The sequence below is a fragment of the Monodon monoceros genome, unplaced genomic scaffold, assembly GCF_005190385.1.
Source record: "Monodon monoceros isolate NGI ecotype Baffin Bay Population unplaced genomic scaffold, NGI_Narwhal_1 Super_Scaffold_4, whole genome shotgun sequence".
Taxonomy (NCBI): domain Eukaryota; kingdom Metazoa; phylum Chordata; class Mammalia; order Artiodactyla; family Monodontidae; genus Monodon; species Monodon monoceros.
In genome coordinates this window covers 54,187,363-54,208,207 of record NW_021703781.1, presented here as the reverse complement: position 1 = coordinate 54,208,207, position 20,845 = coordinate 54,187,363, and the positions used below count along the sequence as shown (strand labels likewise).

At 42.6% G+C, this 20,845-nt stretch overlaps 2 protein-coding genes and 1 pseudogene across 7 annotated transcripts in view; 1 reads left to right on the top strand and 2 right to left on the bottom strand.

The window, feature by feature from the left end:
• The window catches only part of DNMBP (dynamin binding protein), a 111,055-nt gene extending 92,189 nt beyond the window's left edge, over positions 1-18,866 (top strand). For 3 of the 4 annotated variants that reach the window (XM_029245755.1, XM_029245754.1, XM_029245758.1), the window contains 10 exons: positions 238-255; positions 622-821; positions 2,395-2,525; positions 3,441-3,545; positions 6,114-6,242; positions 10,519-10,851; positions 11,217-11,396; positions 12,878-13,076; positions 15,117-15,658; positions 16,953-18,866. In XM_029245755.1, the coding sequence (XP_029101588.1) occupies positions 238-255; positions 622-821; positions 2,395-2,525; positions 3,441-3,545; positions 6,114-6,242; positions 10,519-10,851; positions 11,217-11,396; positions 12,878-13,076; positions 15,117-15,658; positions 16,953-17,138 (2,023 nt within the window). In that variant the 3' untranslated portion in view covers positions 17,139-18,866. The remainder of the gene's footprint in view (positions 1-237; positions 256-621; positions 822-2,394; positions 2,526-3,440; positions 3,546-6,113; positions 6,243-10,518; positions 10,852-11,216; positions 11,397-12,877; positions 13,077-15,116; positions 15,659-16,952) is intronic. The other variant, XM_029245756.1, reaches the window with a different exon arrangement.
• On the bottom strand, positions 7,403-9,512 carry LOC114908952 (annotated as a pseudogene).
• Positions 11,280-20,845, bottom strand: part of ABCC2 (ATP binding cassette subfamily C member 2) — a 100,162-nt gene continuing 90,596 nt past the window's right edge. Inside the window, exons 33-34 of one of the 3 annotated variants that reach the window (XR_003797084.1) lie at positions 16,207-16,293; positions 12,930-13,009 (exon numbers count right to left, since the gene is read on the bottom strand). The gene's annotated coding sequence lies outside the window, so the exon portion shown is untranslated. Of the gene's footprint in view, positions 11,536-12,784; positions 13,010-16,206; positions 16,294-20,845 lie in introns of those variants that run through there. The other 2 variants (XM_029245761.1, XM_029245760.1) reach the window with 2 other exon arrangements.

Genomic DNA, 20,845 nt, shown 5'->3' with positions numbered 1-20,845 from the left:
ATATAAGTATATAATAATATAAGTAGGTCAAAGTGAAGTTAAGGGCTTATTGACTTTTTTTAATAGACTAGATATGCCACCATAGACATTCACAATTCCCCTTCTGTCCCATGTGGTTTTTGTCTGCCCAGCTAATAGGCATTAGTTGGACTAACATGTTCTGAGAGGAATGTGAAAATCAGCATCAGTATTTTCTTTAATCAGTTGTTTCTTCTTTTCATGCTCACTGCCCTGTAGGAGCCTGTACAATGAATGGTAAGTTCTTGCCACTTGTTGCAGAAGCTCGTTTCATTATTTTCTTCCTTTATAGACAGAAACCTAGAAGTAGACCTGCCTTGCTGTATTTTCCTCCGTAGCACTTACCACCAAATGACACTTCATATAATGTTTGTTTGATTATTGTCTGCGTCTTTCCACTAGGGCAGGGACTTTTTTGGGTCACTACTAAATCCGCAGCACCTAGAACACTGCCTGGTGTTTATTAGGTGCCCAGTAAATGTGAATGAATTAAGTTGGGAAGTAGGGTGAAAGAACGGAGCTATATTAGGAATAACAAATACTACCTGTAGGCCCTGTGTTACTGACAGTTGACTGAAGTCTCTGTTTTTCCTTTTCCTGAAGGGGATGCACAAATTATATTAACCTGGGCTCCTTCCTCATCAAACCAGTGCAGAGAGTAATGCGCTACCCACTGCTGCTGATGGAGTTGCTGAATTCCACCCCCGAGTCCCACCCAGATAAAGTGCCTTTAACCAATGCAGTCCTTGCAGTCAAGGAAATCAACGTTAACATTAATGAATATAAACGTCGAAAGGACCTGGGTAAGAAAAGCATACTTGCTGAAAAGGAGGTATACCCTTGAGAATGTTCTCCTTCTCAAAAGAATTAATTACTTCACCAGAGGTGGACAAGCAGATGGTAGGTAATAGGGCTGTGATGAAGAAATGGTAATAGAATTTGGGGAAAATGAGATAATGAAAGAAAAAAAACAGTGATCATAATAAAAGCACAACCATGCATGTTGGAAATAAGGCACCTGTGATAAAGCGTATAGCAATGAGTCTTTCCTAAGAGGTATAAAGACCTATTAGAGAATGGCTGATCAGGAGAGTTCCTTCAAGCATGAGTGATTGCCTTCTCAACTCATTGAAGGCAGTCCTTTTCAGTCCATGCTTATATGTGTTTGCTCCGCACATCTGGTTGGATATTTCAGTGTTTCCACTTAAGCTAGAACTTTTTTGTGTTCTTTCAGAAGACCCGGGTTTGCCCACCTCCCTGGTCCCATCATCAGTCCTGCGTCTGGTCTGTGCCCCTCCCCTCCCCCACAGAACTGTGCAGTCAGTTGCCAAACACCCTCTCTTTCTTCATAATATAGAACAAACTGAACCATTTCTTTTGTCTCATCAAATCTCTTGTTGAGGCTTTGATTTTGAACACTCAATGAGTATAGCATGGTGACCATGCTAAACTGATTTATTATTCATATCCTCAAAGAATCTATAATATAGCCTCTTTGCCTGTCTCTCCACTATTCTCCATATTTATCTAAAATCATTTTCCCCTTCCGCTTCAGCCATGACACCCGTGTTTAATGTTGACTGTGGATGTTAAAGCTCTCTGGCCATCTGGCCCTTTGTCTTGGTTCATATCTCCTCATGTAATGTCATCTTCATCTCCTACAACAGTAAAGTGTGCCTTTTTGCTACCACCCAGCCTTCCCTTGCTACCCTTTTACTCTTATTTCCAGGCTTTTCTGCAGACTGTGCCTGATGCATGACACATAGATTAATCAAAAACTCCTGCATAGCATTTCACTATGAGACGATTGTATATAAATATCTCGTTTGTATATGAGACCATTTAAGGTGGTCTTATAAGTCAGGTACTGTTACTTTCTACATCTTATTGGAAAGGAAAATGGGGCTCAGAGAAGTTAAGTGGCTTATTTAAGGCCACACCTTTTTTTTTGGCCGTACCCCATGGCTTGCAGGACCTTAGTTCCCTGACCAGGAATTGAACCCAGGCCCTGGCAGTGCAAGTGCGGAGTCCTAACCACTGTACCACCAGGGAATTCCCTAAGGCCACACCTTGATGAAATGACAGACCCAGGCACTGAACTCAGGTTTCCTTGACTCCAAATCTTAGGCTCTGTTCCTTACACCTCTGCGACCTTCCTTCCTCGTCTCTAACCTTCTCCAGTCTGCGCACAGTCTCTGCTGTTCTCCAGGTATCCGATCTGTCCATAAATGGTGATTTGGATTAACGTTTTGTGTACTCAGTTATAAGCTCATTGAAAACAAGCACTAGCTCTAGTTTGGGTTGTTAGTCTCATTTGTAGTCTGTCCATGCTCAGAAGAGGGCTTTCTTCACTCACCAATTTGACTCACTCCCCAGTCCTCAAGTACCGAAAGGGTGATGAAGATAGCCTCATGGAGAAAATTTCTAAACTGAACATCCACTCCATCATCAAGAAATCCAACCGGGTTAGCAGTCACCTGAAGCACCTCACTGGCTTTGCCCCACAGGTGAGGTTCCTGCGCTTGAAGGTTCAGCCTGTCTTTGGCTGCTTTTCAGGGCTCCACGGGGCAGCCTGCATGGTGTGAATTGGCAAGATTCCCCTCTTAGTACCTCCCCTGGTGTTTGCTAGCTGGTGGATACAGGACCCTGCAGCTACTGTTCGTTTAAATCCATCCACCCGACCCTCCATCCGAGCCTTGGTGAGCTGCTTACAGTGTGTATAAAGGCAAATCTGGAGGCCAAATCGGTCACCATGTAATAGTTATCATGGTTTTAGACACCCATAAGGAGCTTCTAATCTTTTTGGGGAGACAAAATTAAAATTGTAGACATGTTAAGCTAGAAGGGATTTCAGAGATCACCTTGTTCAACACCATATGTCACACACGAGGAAATGTAAAGTCTAAGGTTTGAGTGATTTGTAAAACAGTTATCAACAGAGTAGATCCAGTCTCCAGACTTCATGCACTGAACCATGTATATGTGATACAGTCGGTGGAAAATACCAGCTAAAGAATCAGTTGCTAAGCTTTGTAGTTTGTTCTCTACACGCTGTGGTACTTAAAAAAACTGGAGCTCCGTGAGAGTGTGCTTCATGTTGGCAAGAGATTTAATCTGAGTCTTAAAGGAGAGGGGCAGGTTTGGCATAGGGAGAGAGGAGGGCAAACCAGGCAAGGCAACAATACTGGTGAAGCAAACAGCCTGACCAGCAAAGCGTTTCCATCAGGAACAGAGGGGGTCAGTTAGAGCCAGGAGGGCCTGTGTGTACTTAGGAGCTCTGTCAAATCCAATTCAGTATGATTCAGGGAAACATCAAAGGCTTAAAATTTAAACAAAAGATGCTTTAAGAAAGATGCTTTTGCCAATAAGATCTATTGAGGGAGAGTCCCAATTTGCTAACAGCACTTTTTTATTTTGAACAGATTAAAGATGAAGTATTTGAAGAAACAGAGAAAAACTTCCGAATGCAAGAAAGATTGATCAAATCTTTTATCCGAGACCTGTCTCTCTACCTCCAGCATATCCGGGTGAGTAAAGACATCACTCTCACTAGAATCATGTACAGTGGGGAATTCCCTGGTGGTTCAGTGGTTAGGACTCGGTGCTTTCACTGCTATGGGCCTGGGTTCAATCCCTGGTTAGGGAACTAAGATCCCAGGCAAAAAAAAAAAAGGAATCACATATGGTATAATTCCATCCGCTCTCCTGTTCATCCAGCATATTGCTGAATGAATGTGGAATAACCTGGACTCAAATGACCAGTATGCCATGACAGACTTTTTATTGGGATTCTTACAGATATAACTACTGAACGAATATCCTCCTGTTATTGTTTTATTTATTTATTTGGTTGCAGCAGGTCTTAGGTGTGGCAGGTGAGCAAGTTTTGGCTCGTCAGCTCCTTAGTTGCGACACGTGGGCTCCTTAGTTGTGGCTCATGAACTCTTAGTTGCGGCATGAGTGTGGGATCGAGTTTCCTGACCAGGGATCAAACCTGGGCCCCGTGCGTTGGGAGCGTGGATTCTTAACCACACTGTGCCACCAGGGAAGCCCCTCTTACAGGTTATTGACAAGTTAAACAATGTCAGAAGATCAGCACTGTTGTATTCATAGTAAAGGGACCTAGCTCTTTCCTCCCTCTCTTTCGAGCTTCATCACCCTTTTTTCCCCCTGTCTCCTGTATCCAGTTATAGAAGAAGCACTTGTGACAGTTCATTTTGTCAAAATCATTTTGAAGATCAAATAGTAAGAGAATGGTTCCTGTGGGGTGTGCTTCCTAATAATAATATTTACAACTGTACATAGGCCTCTAAGGTTGTTAGAGCCACGAATAGGTCTAGAGAGTTGCAAGAACTTGGGAGATCAGGCGGGCCCTGGTCTTCCTTCCCTCAGGCAGTGCTTCCTTCATGAAATCAGAACCAGGACTAGAATCCTTTCTCTTAAAACCTGTAATTTCTCTGTTGATTTAATAGAATAGTGTTTATATAAGTATACCATGTACCCCTGTCCCTCACACAGGAAAATCTCATCCCATGAAACAAATAATTTCGTTTAAAAGAGATCCTTTGCTTTTTAAAAATCATTATTGTTATTATTATTAATTTTTTTTTAAGTAAAATGGTACAAAATTCAAAAACTACCAAAGGGATAAGTATAAAGTAAAAATAACTCCTCCCCCTCCCCTGTCTCCTAGTCATCTATAGAGGCGGACACATCTATCAGATTCTTCTGTCAGAGATATGTGTGTGAGGGAGAGAGAGAGAGACACACACACGCACTGTTGAGCACCTTGGGTTTTGCATTTTGGAAATCGTTCCATATTTGCACACACAGAGCTGCCTTGTTCTTTTTTACAACTGCATAGTATTTAATTGTTATGGACATGCCATAATAAATTTAACTAGTCCCCATCGATGGATGTTTAAGTTGTTGCAAAAAGTTAGAAACATTGGCACGAGAAACATCCTTGCATGTAGATCATTTTTCTGATCTATGTGAGTATATCTGAAGGCCAGAGTACTAGATTTTCTGAGCCAAATCATAAAGCAATGCAAATTTCATAGATATCATACCAGTGAAAACTCCCCACCAGCAATGTATGAAACAGTTTCCCCATCCCTTGCTAACATACAGTGTTATCAAAATCAAAATGTCTTATCTTTGCCAGCAAGAAAGGTAAAAATTGCTATTTTAATATAGTTTGAATTTACATTTCTTACATTATGAATGAAGTTGAGAATATTTTTGTATGTTTAAATCATTATATTTCTTTTTCTGTGATTTGTCTATATTTGGGGGCACTTATTTATTGATTTATTGTTCTTTTTCTTATTGACTGGTAGTACCTTTGTATATGTTGGAGAAAATAGCCCTTCTTCTGAGATGCTGGCTTACAAATACCCCCTGCCCCAGTTTGTTGACTTTTGAATTTGCTTAAAATGTTTTCTCTGTGTAGAAGAGTTTTATTTTTGTGTAGTCTAACTAAACTTTTATGGTTTCTTAGTTCTGTGTCATACTTTAAAAGGTCTTTCCCATTCCAAGATAATTTTAAAACGATGTCCTATGTTCCAGTACTTTTATCATTTTATTTTTTTATATTAGTCAATCTAGCTGGAATTTATATTAGTATATAGGAATCCAACTTTTTGTTTTTTATCTATTTATCTGTCATTATCATTTATTGAGTAATACCCACTGATTTGAAGTGCTTCCGACGCTTCTTTTAAATAGCAAACTCTCTCCATTCATGTTTTGAAAATGTGATCAAGTAAAATTGAGGGCTTATAAGACTTTCCAGGAACACATTTGCTTAAAGTGAGAGATTTGACCAAGTATGGTTCCCTTGCCTTAGGACTTTACCCTAAATTCCTCTAATTTTGATATCTCCCTATTGGCTATTTTCTCCCCATGTTATCTAAATGTGTAGCAGGTATACACCTGAGCACCCAACTCTTAAAAGGCTTGTCTCCCTAGCAATGGGTGACAGCCCTTGGACGGGCAGTTCGGTTTGGTTCTGACTGCTAACTGCTATCTAGGATGAATGATGGAGGCTAGAAGTTCTGTCTGGTCTTACCTGTGTTTGTAACTGGCTGCAGGAATCGGCATGTGTGAAGGTGGTGGCTGCCGTGAGCATGTGGGATGTGTGCATGGAGAAGGGACACAGAGACTTGGAACAGTTCGAGAAGGTGCATCGCTACATCAGTGACCAGCTCTTCACAAATTTTGTAAGTGACTCTTCAGCCCACTTTTTTCAGGCTGGGTCTCTTCCCAGGGTTCTCTCTAACATCCAGCTCATGGAAAAGTTAATTCCATAGAGACACGCTTCCATGGACCAGGAATCCTAGTGTTCTTTAGCTAAGTTCATATCAGAATTTTATATTCAGAACCTGACTTTCAATCAGCTGAAAGGACAGATAGGACCTGCATGTATGCAAACAGATTTTTTTTTTTTTTTTTTGCGGTATGCGGGACTTTCACTGTTGTGGCCTCTCCCGCTGCGGAGCACAGGCTCCGGATGCGCAGGCTCAGCGGCCATGGCTCACGGGCCGAGCTGCTCTGCAGCATGTGGGATCTTCCCGGACCGGGGCACGAACCCATGTCCCCTGCATCGGCAGGCAGACTCTCAACCACTGAGCCACCAGGGAAGCCCTGCAAATAGATTTTTTTATAATTGTGATCAGCCCAGTTTCAGGGGATAAAGGAAAACCAGGAAATTTAATCTGGTATCACCACTGATAACTGATCAAAAGAAAATAACTAAAGAACTAATAAAACGGAATATTTTTGCATGGTTAAGAGATTAACAAATAGATTTTTGAAATGGCACAAACTATTTTGTAAAGACTACTAAATGCCAAATTGCTTGGGAAATTCTAAACATATATTCTGTATATATCTCCTGAGTAGAAATGGGTGGGCTTTGATAGTTTCTTGGAGATCTCTGGATGCTTGAAGCATCTTTAGAAAACATTGGGGGAACTTGGGGGAACATACGGTTATTCTAACAGTAGCATCTTATTAAAAGTAATTTACTAAGCACCTATTTATGTTCTTTTGTGTCAATATTGTGCCCTCTATGTCTATCCCTCTAGAAAGAATTAGACAAAAACTTTTGAAAAGTGAAAACAGATTATTACTAAGTAGTTATGAGTAGAAGAGGTATGATGGGTGTGTGAAAGTTTCTCTACCCCAGATTATGTAACAACTAAATCTTTTTAAAATTTATTTCTTATTGATGTATAGTTAAATTACAATGTTATGTTAATTAACTTCTGTACAGCAGAGTGACTCAGTTACACATATATATGCATTCTTTTTTATATTCTTTTCCATTATGGTTTTTTTTTACACCAAAGAAAAATTTATTAAAGTATAGATTACTGGTTATTTAAAAATACATGAGAAAAGACAAACATACAAAGGCATTATCATATAACTGACTTCTAAACTTAATACTTTTGAAATACAAAATAATGATCATTACCTCCAAAAGTCAGTTTGAAACAAATTGACTTTTAAGTTGGTATTATAATTCTTTTCACTCAGTTTTGCTTACAAATGTTCTAGGTTTTTCAGTTTCGTCACATATCAGAACTTTTTTTTGACATGTTTACTTCTCAAAGTAGAATATAGTTATTTCTTGCAATTAATGTCGGCAGCTATAGAAAGCTTCTCTTAAGTCACAAGGATTCAATATGGTTGCTGCTGTGGAAATAGTTACCATTCTGAGTTATCTATACTAAGACTCGTGCATTGACAGGCAAAATATTAATGGGCAAAGTATGGTGATTGAGAGCAGGAGGACTAAGGAAAGATACCTTTTACTGCAGACCTGCTAAAAGAAGACTCCATTATTTACTCTGATAGTATTGCTAGAGAAGCAGTTTCTGCCAGATCACAGGTTGGCTATGTAGTTGTCCATTTTAAATTTCCAACGCTAAAGAATGGCAGACTTCAACAATTAGATTGCTCAACCAAATAAGCAGAACTTTAAGTTACCATATACTTTAATTACGAGAAATAAATTATTTTCTTAATTGGTTTAGCAGCCTTGTACCTGGAAAGGCAGCAAAACCCACTTTGTTCCAAAATTAGAAGGCCGACTCAGAGGCTGCTTCTAAGATGCCTAACTATCTTCTATCATCCATCAGTCGTGAAGGTGGACCTTCATGAACTCAGTAACTTAATAAATGTAAAAATGAACTCACCCATCAACACAATGTTGAGCCTCCAAAACCAAAAAAGTACATTCATAAGGTAGGAATTGGTTTGTATAAAACAAGAGGGTATATATCCTCTTATATACACAAGAGGAATATGCATGGTAATAAAAACAATCTATAATAAACTTGTAAAGAAATGATTCTGGTTTACATGTAACTCTGCTTAAACTGACCATGGCTGAATGATTAAACATTTTCTTCACCTAACATAATGCCCATTCATTATAAGCTAAGCTGGACTTGGTTTCTTATAAATCTCTTATTTCCTTGGATTTGTCTACTACACCCTTACTTTATAGCCATTTAACTAAAGCCCCTCGTCAGAAGGATACCAGATTCATTAAACAGAGGCATCTTCTCGTAAGAATCTGCACTTCAAAACAGCGTATGAAGAACCAGCAGCTGGCTCTCCAGTGTAGCTACCTCTCATTTCACATTATCACAGAGACAGTGCAGTTTACTAACCACTCCTTCCTTACAGAAAACTCAGTAGCTGTAAAAAATTTTTGTTCATTTCAGAACACATTTCAATACTTATTAATTCCAAAGATCCGAACACCATGTAGCTGTGGCATTTTGGGAATTAGCACACTCAGGAGAGAAGCTGTGTTTAAGATGAAGTGAGTTGGATCATACTTCATATAGAAACTTGTCAGAAAATATAGAATTATTGGAGAAATTGTGAAAAACTTCCTTGAAGATGTAAACTGTACTCCATAGTCCAGTTGTTCCCAATGAGTTAGGAGCCTCGCTTTACCCTGGTCAGGAGTTTCAAATGGTGTTCCTTTTACTGCATGCAGAAATACATACATGCCCAGATTATGTATAACATTTGTTAAGGTCCAAGCAACAGGAACACTGAAGAAGGGAATACTGAGTAAAACGATATGAAGCAAGCCAACTCCCAAAGCATATGTCAGCCACATACCCTGGCTGTTCATTACATGGGTATTTGGATTCACCTCACTGTGGGCAGCTCCAACATTCATGTTTGCACCGCCACCCCACTCCCGGCGGCTGGCTGGCTCAGAGCAGCATCAGCTCCGCGGTGGCTGCAGGGCTAACGGCGGCATCTCCTCCATTATGGTTTATTGCAGGATATTGAATATAGTTCCCTGTGCTACACAGCGGGACCTTATTGTTTGTCCATTCTCTGTATACCAGTTTGCATCTGCTAATCCCCAATCCCGATCCAAGCCTCTCCCACCTCCTTCCCCCTTGGCAGCCACCAGTGTATTCTCTATGTCACTGATTTTGTTTCTGTTTCATAGATAGGTTCATTTGTGTCATATTTTATTTATTTATTTATTTTTGGCTGCATTGGGTCTTTGTTGCTGCACGTGTGCTTTCTGTAGTTGCAGAGAGCGGGGGCTACCCTTTGTTGCAGTTCATGGGCTTCTCATTGGGTGGCTTCTCTTGTTGTGGAGCACAGGCTCTAGGTGCATGGGCTTCAGTAGTTGTGGCACGCAGGCTTAGTTGCTCCGTGTCATGTGGGATCTTCCCGGACCAGGGCTCGAACCCGTGTCCCCTGCATTGGCAGGCAGATTGTTAACCACTACGCCACCAGGGAAGTCCTGTGTCATATTTTAGATTCCACGTATAAGTGGTATCATGTGTTATTTGCTTTTTCTTTCTGACTTACTTCACTTAGTATGATAATCTCTGGTTGCATCCATGTTGTTGCAGATGGCATTATTTTGTTCTTTTTTATGGCTGAGTAGTATTCCATTGTATATATGTACCACATCTTCTTTATCAATTCACCTGTCAACAGACATTTAGGTTGTTTCCATGTCTTGGCTATGGTGAATAGTGCTGCTATGAACATAGAGGTGCATGTATCTTTTTGAATTATGGTTTTGTTTGGGTATATGCCCAGGAGTGGGATTGTTGGGTCATATGGTAATTCTATTTTTAACAACTAAATATTAAGTTAAATTCAATTTATATATAGACACGTACACGTAAGTGATACCAGACAGATGGTCACAAATGGGTTGTAATGCAAACATCATGTTCATGTATGTAGTTTAGCATTTGTTATCAACTATGCAGCTATTTTACACACTGTTTGGCGTGAGCAAATAGTTGGGTGAAGAGTTACAAGCTGAGAAGCTTTGTAGAATACGTGCGTACATCTGGTGTCGGATCTGCATGGGTTTAGCTTGTGCACTAGGAGCAAAGCAGGTGGTACAGGACATAACAAAATCCACCTGAAGATAGTTTTGAGAATAACAAATTCGGGACACTGAACACTGTGCCTTTCTCGTCCCCACAGAAGGAGAGGACAGAGCGGCTGGTCATCTCTCCCCTGAATCAGTTACTGAACATGTTCACGGGGCCCCACAAGCTGGTGCAGAAACGCTTTGACAAGCTTCTGGACTTCTATAACTGTACAGAACGGGCAGAGAAGCTGAAGGACAAGAAGACCCTGGAGGAGCTGCAGTCGGCCCGGAACAACTACGAGGCCCTGAACGCCCAGCTGCTGGACGAGCTGCCCAAGTTCCATCAGTACGCGCAGGGCCTCTTCAGCAACTGTGTGCATGGCTACGCCGAGGCCCACTGTGACTTCGTGCGCCAGGCGCTGGAGCAGCTGAAGCCGTTGCTCTCGGTGAGGGCTGCCCTCCCCATGGAGAGGTAGAATCCCAAGTTCTCCTGGAGTTTTTCTGGGAATACACAGCCAGGTTGTCAGAGACATTATTAAACTAGGTAGATTAAGTATGTCACTGGGTCAGGCCTGTCGGGAATCAGAATTCTTGATCCCTTGATGCAGCCGGGGAACCTGTGGCCTTTAAATGGCTCTCTTTCCACCCTGAGAGATCCCGGAGGAGCCAGCCAGCTCGGGCTGCGGGCACTGGGCTGCGGTGTTGGTGGCTTACACTTGAGGAGTTTTAAGGAGACTGTGCCAGTCCTGGGATCGTTCACGTGTGTTCTCTTCTTTCCTCTGTCTCTGCTCTCCCTGTGCATGGACTCCAGTTACTCAAAGTCACCAGCAGGGAGGGGAACCTGATTGCCGTCTTCCATGAGGAGCACAGCAGGGTCCTGCAGCAACTCCAGGTTTTCACCTTCTTCCCAGAGTCTCTTCCTGCCACCAAGAGGTCATTTGAGAGGAAAACTATGGACCGCCAGTCCACCCGAAAGCCACTCCTGGGCCTGGTGAGTGGAACTGGAGAGGCTCACATGGCCTGGCGGTTAAGGTGTGAACTCCTGAGTGAGACCGCCTGGGTTCAGATCCCAATTCTGACAATGACTCACTCTGTGTCCTTGAGCAAGTGCTTCATCGGTTTCCTCATGTCTAAAACACAGATAATAGTTATACTTACATCATAGAGTTGTTTTGAGATTCAGATGAGTTAAAATATGTAAAACACTTGGACGTTGCCTGACACCATTATTAGTTAGCATTATTCAAGTAAGCTATTATCATCATCATTATTATTATTAATATTGATGGACTCAGCTCTGTCTCTACAGATGAGCAATTTAATAGGAGTTTAAATATTTTATAATAATTGGAGAATAAAGGTTATTGAGTTCAAATCTATCATGCTCTCATTCATTCCTTCACTCACTATCACTAGGCACCACTAGTGTGCCTCCTGGTACAGACTTCAAAATGCCCTCTGAAAAGCATTCTTGGATCCTATCCTATACAATGAAAGGAGTTAGTAAAGGATTAATATTAGTACTTTGATCAGTGAAAGGAACTGGCTTAAGGGTATGTTAATTCTGCCAGGCTCCCTATTTTTGATCATGTATTGGAAAAGGTGGTTATCTGATACACTGCCGAACAGTTAATGGCTGACCACTTTTTAACCTGGAGTTATTTTCTTTTTGAACTCGATTCTTGCATATTCTGAAAAGTACGGTAAGATATACCAGATTATATGGGGTAAAAACCTAAAAGACTGCTGATTTATCTGTGCTTACAATATTTTTGCCCCATGTAATCCCATAGACATTAATTTATATGATCTAAAAGAGGGAATCAGATTTTTTAATCACGTTTACTTTTTCTTATTTTTATGAATATTGTTTTTATAGATATGAAGTCTAGATAAGGAAAGTCTCAGTTGTTTAGATTCATACAGTAAAATACAAGAAGACCTACTCATATTACTTAGATATTTTGATTCTTTAGGTGGCACTTTAATCACATATTTTTGTTACAGGATAACAGATATAAAACTAAGGGTGTGTTAAATTTTCTTACTACAAAGGCACCAAAACGTGACCCAAGAGATTACAATTTTTACCTGTAGCCACGTGGACTGACTCAGGCGCAAAGGCATCTGATGGGAGTAGGGAGCTGGCTGTCATTGCCTCCACTTCTGAGACTGACAGCATATGGGATTAAATAGAGCTGCTGGGATAACGGCCAGGAAAGGGTTTTGATGATTATATTTCTTTTTTTTTGCATATGCGGGCCTCTCACTGTTGTGGCCTCTCCCGTTGTGGAGCACAGGCTCCGGACGTGCAGGCTCAGCGGCCGTGGCTCACGGGCCTAGCCGCTCTGTGGCATGTGGGATCTTCCCGGACCGGGGCACGAACCCGTGTCCCCTGCATCGGCAGGCGGACTCTCAACCACTGCGCCACCAGGGAAGCCCGATGATTGTATTTCTTATATTGCCTTTCAGCCAAGTTACATGCTTCAGTCGGAAGAACTCCGGGCCTCCCTCTTGGTAAGGTATCCCCCTGAAAAGCTCTTCCAAGCAGAACGGAACTTCAATGCTGCCCAGGACCTGGACGTCTCACTTCTGGAAGGTGACCTGGTGGGCGTGATTAAGAAAAAGGACCCCATGGGCAGCCAGAACCGCTGGCTGATTGACAATGGAGGTAAGAACAGTAGGCGACAGATTACTGTAACTCTAAATGAGGAAAGAGTGATATGGACTGTGCCTGAATCCTGGGTAGGCCAGAGAAAAATATGAGAGTGTTCGGTTAAAGGGAAAAGCAACCTTAAAGTTCTCTCCATCTCTAGAGAGTGTAATGCTCAAGTCATTACTGAAACAAAACCAGTCTTTGATTTTGTTTTTGTTTTTTTAAAAAGTCCAAAGGAGACTCCATTACTTACCTTGCAAGATCTTGCCTTGCTTTACCTTTACAGGCAGTGAATCCTGCCTGAAGGGTCCTTTGCCCTCTCGATCCTAACCTGAGTGAACCACAAGTTCTGTAGGTGTGTTTTGTGAGCATATGAATTTAAAACCTTTAAGAAGGGGTTGTTTGCTTTTTGAGTTACCCCTGCCCCCAACCAACAAACAATTTTGCTTCATGACTATTTAGGGAATGACTTTAAAAACAGCTTACAGCTTGTTTTTCTGTTGGGAGTGGGGGTGGGGAAGGCATACAGAATTCTTTTTTCAACGTACAAAGAATAATAAAGAATAACAATTCCAAAATCTGATAAGCTTTGGAATATCAGAGGGTTTTTTTTTCAGAACTAATTTGCCAAAACCTGCCCTGATCTGAACTCATTTGGTGACAGAACCTGAACAAATGCTGTGAGACTGTTTATGATCATTACTCTTCCCTTTTGGTGTGACTAGTCACATACGTTTCGCTACAGAAACATGAATGGGTTTGACTATGGGGTGTTGACCCAGACCCTGCTGGGTATATCATGAAATCAATAGTATACTTGATTACCTTTCCTAAATCCCCAAATCTGAATTCCAAAACACATCTGGCCCCGAGTGTTTTAGAAAAGGATTGTGGGCCTCTATAATAAACATCTATGTTCATACCACAAGAACTGAAAATTTTAACATTTCTCAGTTTCTTTAAAAGTGTTGTGTGGATTTTTTTCTCCTCCCCCAGCCCCCTGCTCTGCTTACCCAAAATAATAAAGATTGAAGTGGGAAAGGAAGGACGAAGGATGGGGCCCCCAGGGTGATGACAGGTGAGAGCCACTGATAGACAGATGAACTCCTAGTGAAGATCCAGGATGTTTGAGCCCCCCCTGTCCTTGGGGTTCTTCCTTATCTACTAAATCCTGGTGAGTAAAGTGGTAGCCAGAAGCTCATAGCATCAGCTCTTAGACCCTCCACCCCTTGGCATCTGCTCAGGGGACTCCTCCCCATTGCCCAGCAGACAGAACAAGTGCAGGCCGGCCTTTTTTTTAGGTCCAGGAAACACTGAAGATCAAGACAGAGATGGCCCTTGCTCAAGTCGAGGTTACATACTCTGGGTCCCTGCCTTAACAGATAATTCTTTCCTAATAAATATAACAATTTTTCCTATGGATTAGGGATCTCAATCCCTAATCTATGCTTAAAAGTTTTAGCTGAGGGCCCTCTCTGTCCTCATCTTAGGCAGTTTATTGATATGAACATGTGTTCGATGTGTATTCTAACTAATGTAAGCAGCTAGTTCCCACAGTATTCCCACCTCATTCCTAAACCAGGGACAGATTCAAGTGTGTGGTTGGAGAGGGCAGGGAGGCGTATCCGAGGGGCTCTGTCATGCTGAGGATGGTTTTTAAAATCCCTTTTTACCACACTCGATGGACAATTGAACACATCCTTAGTTAAGTCTTCCCCTTAGCCTTTGTTCCCATGGTCTGGCCCTTCTGTTTTCTTCATCTACTCATGCTCACTCAGACATGTGGTCTGTGGTTATTTATGTTACTGTCTCTTAATTCTCAGCAAAGCCCCTTGTCACTCACCTGTGGTGCGGCTGTAATAGGTATGAACTGGCAGGAGGCCACAGCATCTTGTCTCTACCACCCACATTGTGCCCTGGGATGGTGTCTGTTCTGTTTGTCTCTAGGAATCTTATTTTGTCTATTGACCTTAAACCATAGTTTCTTCTCTCCTGATTTCCTCCACCCTCCTCCTCCCACGAAAAGCTCTTCGTGTTTGTTTTTCCTGCCCGCAGTCACCAAAGGCTTTGTGTACAGCTCCTTCCTGAAGCCCTACAATGCACGCCGCAGCCACTCCGACGCCTCCGTGGGCAGCCACTCCTCCACCGAGTCGGAGCACGGCAGCTCCTCCCCCAGGTTCCCCCGGCGGCAGAACAGCGGCGGCACCTTGACCTTCAACCCCAGCAGTGTGGCCGTGTCCTTTAGCTCAGGGCCTTCCCAGAAACAGCCTCCAGACACATCTTCACTGACGGAATTTGACCAAGGAACTCTCAGCGCATCCTTGAACTCAGAGAGCAGCCCTTCCAGATGCCCCTCGGACCCAGACTCCCCCTCCCAACACGGGCCCTGGGATTCGGTAGACGCTGCCAGAGACCTTCAGCAGCCTGCTCCCACTCTGAGGAGCTCCCGAAACCCCAGGCATCCAGAAATGGCTGGTTACTCCGTGCCAGGGCGAAATGGGCAGGGTAGAGACCTCGTAAAAGGATGTGCAAGAACAGCCCTGTCTCTGGATGACAGAAACGGACAGCTGGAAAACAGCGAGGCGGAAGGCAACCAGGTGAGTGCGGCCTGGGTACTGTGGTTACTGCACCTGAGCAGATGCAGGTGATGCCCTCCCAGGAGTGGGTGAGTCAGAGGCTTACCCAGGGCCTGGGGGTGACCTGGAGATGGGCTCGCAGACAAATCCTTAAAGCGTTTGTGGAAACTCGCTGCTGTAAGAGTGGGCAGCTCCACCCCTTCTGGGCCCTTCCCTGGCTGACTTCACAGGCTGTTGTGTCTTGGGGCATTTACAGGGTTTTACCATGAAGCTTTTCCCACTCTTCCAGTGTGCTGATTTTTCCATTGTATAAAGTCTGCTGTTTAACTCGTCCACTTAGTTTTTTATTCAAATAACTATATGTTTATTTCTAGAATTCAGAAATAAAAGTCTGGCTCTGTTTCAGTTTTTCCTGTTCTTTTCATAATGGCCTGCTCTTGTCTTTGTATCTTAAACATTTTAAACCTACATATTTTAAAGCCACTTTCACATCCACAGCTGAGGAATCCCTGGCCACCTGCCTCTTGCCTTTGCTCACTTGCAGCAGTGAGTCTCTGTGTGTGTCTTACCTTCGTCTGTGAGCTCTCTGTGGTTCTGTTACAAACCACAGCCCAGGACGCACATCCCAGCTCTGGACCCACGAGCAGGCAGTTTCTCTAGATGTGATAAGGGAGGAAATGGCCCTTTCTTAGATTCTGACTTTGTGCAAGGAGCTCACTTCTAGCCTCATAAGCTCCAGTTCCTGAGCAGGTCCTAAACCCCAGCCTTCGGGTGTGTATTCATCCCTGTGCCCCTGCGGACCTCCTGACTTCTCCTTTTGATCACTGAATACCACCCTTGCTTTGCATGATAGCTTTGTTATGGGCACCTAGAGAGCATCCTTTCTCACTTTGAGGTTAGTTGTGTTTTGGGTTTTTTTTTAAGTTTTTTAAATTCAGAATTTCTGTGTTAGGGGTATGGAAGGGCATCCTCGTGTCTCATCCATCTTCCATGCTGACTGCAGCTTCTATCACTCTTTAAGGCAACTCTGAAAGTAAAAATATGTGAATTTTGGTTTTCTTTAAATCTGACCTGTTCATTAGGGTAGCCACAAGCCGTATGTAGCTATTTAAGTTAGGTAAAATTAAACAAAATTTAAAATTAAGTTCTTTCATTTCACTAGGCATATTTCAAGTGTTCAATGGCCATGTGGCTAAGGGCTGCCATATTGCATGGTGCAGATACAGATGGTCCCCATCACCACAGGAAGTTCTGTTGGGCAGCTTTGCTCTAAGCTGTTTCCCATTTCCTGATTCACTTTCTCTTCCTCACACAGGTCTATTTTGCTGTCTATACCTTCAAGGCACGGAACCCAAATGAGCTGAGTGTGTCAGCCAATCAGAGACTCAAGATCCTGGAGTTTAAAGATGTTACAGGAAATACAGAATGGTGGTTAGCCGAAGTTAATGGGAAGAAGGGCTATGTTCCATCCAATTATATCTGCAAAACTGAGTACACCTGAACCTGTTCTGCCTCCCATTCAACCTTGCTGCCTTTGCTTCCTTCTGCTGAAGGGTCCTGTTGTCCACTGAGAGGGCGCCTGCTCTTGAGACACTGGCCCTGCCTGCATGGCTTAACCATGGCACAGTGGGGCACAAGATAATTCTTGCTCTCTTTGATTGGGTTGTCAACCTTGATGCTTGCTAGAATTTCTAGAATTTGAAATGGACCCTGGGGCTTGCAAGTGATTCAGTGACCGTGAGAAGAGAGGCCAATCCTGGGGTCAGCTTTTGGAAACGAGAAATTTCCAGTCAGAAGACCAGTATCCAATATATGCTGGAAGCTGTGCTATAGCATTAGAAGAAGTTGGTGTTGGTTGTGCCATACTGAGTTTGGGGTGGCCCCATGCGCCATGATCGACTGACCGGAGACCGACTTGGATGAAAAGAATTCTCTGGGAGCCCTTTCAGGCTGCGCCTCTGCATGTGGCAAGGAGTTTGTCGACCTTATACCAAATCTGGTGTTTTAAAACTTCAGTGTCTGGCACACATTCACACACACACCCCTTATTTCTAAAAGTCCCTAAAACGCTACCACCTGTAATCTTTTATTTATTTCACTGCACTTCCAGATTGCTTGGGCAAAATTCAACTACCTTCTTTCTCCTTTTAAAAAATGCTTAGGGTCTTTCTTTTCCTTGAACCTTCATCTGAAAGGTTCTCTTCCCGTTAGGTGCTATCCTCCACACCTTGCTGACAGTCATCCTACTTTATATGGTCTGTGCGTGATAATGTCCCCTGGTCTCTCTCCTGAAGCTCAATATCTGATAGACTCTCCTAGGAGAACAGGATCAGAGCTCCCGCCATTTCATTAGAGGGACTCATTCTGCGATGGGCTGAAGCCAGTCTAGCCTGCTGGGAGACTGGATGCCTCTCCTCTTCATCCAAGCACACTACTGTCCACAGATGCAGAAAACATAACGCGTGTGTCTTATTTGAATTCGGATAAGCAGTCCCAGAAGTAGCTTATCCTAGACTTGGAAATAAGCATTTCCTGTTTCATCAGCCCCCGTGCTTCAGAGACCGCGGTCTAAGCCAAACAGAATCTAAAGTGCCTGATTGTGCCTCCCTCCACCTCAGGAAGATATTTACTAATCCTAACACTAAGAATCTCCCCCTGAAGTTTCTATTTGAGCAGGGCTCTGATTCTTAAGGTCTGCCCCAGACAAGAAAGCCTACCTTGGAACAGGAAACCGTGAATTTTGTCTTTTAAGAAAGGGAATTAAGAACAGCCTTACAGCCCTTGCTCCTCCAAATGCACCTTTGCCTTAAAGCTATGATGAATTGGGAGACACCTGTGAACTCCTTGGCCCCCCTGAGTCTGCTGGTTGGTCAGAAGGAAGCAAGGCAAGAGTCTCTTGTGAATAGTGTTTGTATCTAGAGATGTTTATATTTAAGTAGTTATTTTATAAATAAAAGCATTTCTAAGGGCCATGAGTATGTTTTCTTGATTTCCCTCCACGTTTAGCCTGAACCTTCTCACGTTTCTGGGGGTAACTTCTTGACAATCCAGTGATGCTCAGATCCCAAGAGATGGGAGAGACTAACTGAAGAAACTCAGGTCAAAAATTCATATTGGAAAAAAAAAAAAAAAATTCATTTTGTCGGGACTTCCCAGGTGGTGCAGTGGTTAAGAATCCGCCTGCCAATGCAGAGAATACGGGTTCGAGCCCTGGTCCAGGAGATCCCACGTGCAGCGGAACAATTAAGCCCGTGTGCCACAACTACTGAGCCTGAACTCTAGAGCCCGCAAGCCACAACTACTGAGCACGTGTGCCACAACTACTGAAGCCTGCACGCCTAGAGCCTGTGCTCTGCAACGAGAAGCCACCACAATGAGAAGCCCGCACACTGCAACAAAGAGTAGCCCCCGCTCGCCGCAACTAGAGAGAGCCTGCATGCAGCAATGAAGACGCAGCCAGAGATAAATAATTATTTTTAAAAAATTCATTTTGTCAAATATAATTTCAGCAGAATCACTGTATACTCAAAATATGTCTATGTTGCAGGCCTCGTCATTAAGCCATTTCCTATGACAAAATCCTAGCAAAACACAAAAGCTGGGATCTTGAAGAGGTAAGTATTTCCCAGCCATGACAGATGTGGAAACTGATACACTAGCGATGAACTAACAAGTCCACACAGCAGTTCAAGCCAGATAGGGGGTGGGAGGGAGAGAAGTGGCAGGAGCACTAGCGGAGGTGGCACTGAGGACAGTGGGTGACAGAAGTATTACCTGATACTGTTAAGGAATAGGAAACGTAGGTGAATAGACTCCGTGGGAAAGAAACAGGCCAGTGAGGCCAACTCTTTCATTTTATGAGGTAGGAAGATGGGGTCCAGTGACATTGTGACTTGCCCGAGTCTCACATCAATTTTTGATGGATCCTGAATTTAAACTTATGCCTCAGGCTGAGCCTTTCCACCTTGTTCTGGAGCCAGACTGACTTCAGGCACTTAAGAGCTTTGTGACCTTGGCAACTTACCTAACCTGTGCTTCAGCTTCCTCATCTAAAGTAGAGAAAATACTACTGTCCGCCTTACAGGGTTGTGGTACGGGTGCAATGAGTTAATACGTGGACAGTGCTAGAACGCTGGCACATAGTGAACAATAAACTGGAGAGCCCCGAGGTCCAAGTCAAGGAATTTAGATTTCATGAGAAACTCCTTACCTAGGTGGATTCCTTGTTGTAGGAAAGCTAAATGATAGCAGGATGATTTGGAGGGAGGACAGATCGAAGGCCGGAAAAATCTAATTAAGAAAGAGTTAACTGATGGGGCTTAAGATTGCTTGAGAATGGAAAAAAGCAGCAACATCCTATAAAGAGTATGAAATTGAAGAAATGATGAATCCCTAACAAAGGGGAGGTCATTGGGATGGTAGCAAGTTTATGAAAAGATGAGTATTGTTGTAAACACTAGATGTCTGCTAGGTCTTGCTTTTTCTTTATTTTTATTTTTTATTGAAGTATAATTTACAGTGTTTCAGGTTATACAGAAAAGTGATTCAGTTATACATATATGTTCTTTTTCAGATTCTTTTCCATTATAGGTTATTACAAGATATTGACTCTAGTTCCCTGTGCTATACAGTAGGTCCCTGTTGTTTATTTTATATATAGTGATGTGTATCTGTTAATTCCAAATTCCCAATTTATCCCTCCTCCATTTTCCCCTTTGGTATACCATAAGTTGTTTTCTATGTCTTTGAGTCTATTTCTGTTTTGTAAATAAGTTCATTTGTATCATTTTTTTAGACTCCACACATAAGTGATATCATACAATATTTGTCTTTGACTTCACTTAGTATGATAATCTCTAGTTGCATCCATGTTGCTGCAAATGGTATTATTTCATTCTTTTTATTATGGCTGAGTAGTATTCCACTGTATATATTTACCACATCTTCTTTATGCATTCATCTGTTGGTGGACACTTAGGTTGCTTCCATGTCTTGACTATTGTAAATAGTGCAGCTGTGAACATTGGGGTGCCTGTATCTTTTCTAATTAGAGTTTTTGTCTTTTCCAGATATGTGCCCAGGAGTGGGATTGCTGGATCATATGGTAGCTTTATTTTTAGTTTTTTTAAGGAACTCTCCATACTGTTCTCCACAGTGGTTGCTAGATGCTCTTTTTTTTTTTTTAATATTTGTTTATTTAGGCTGCGC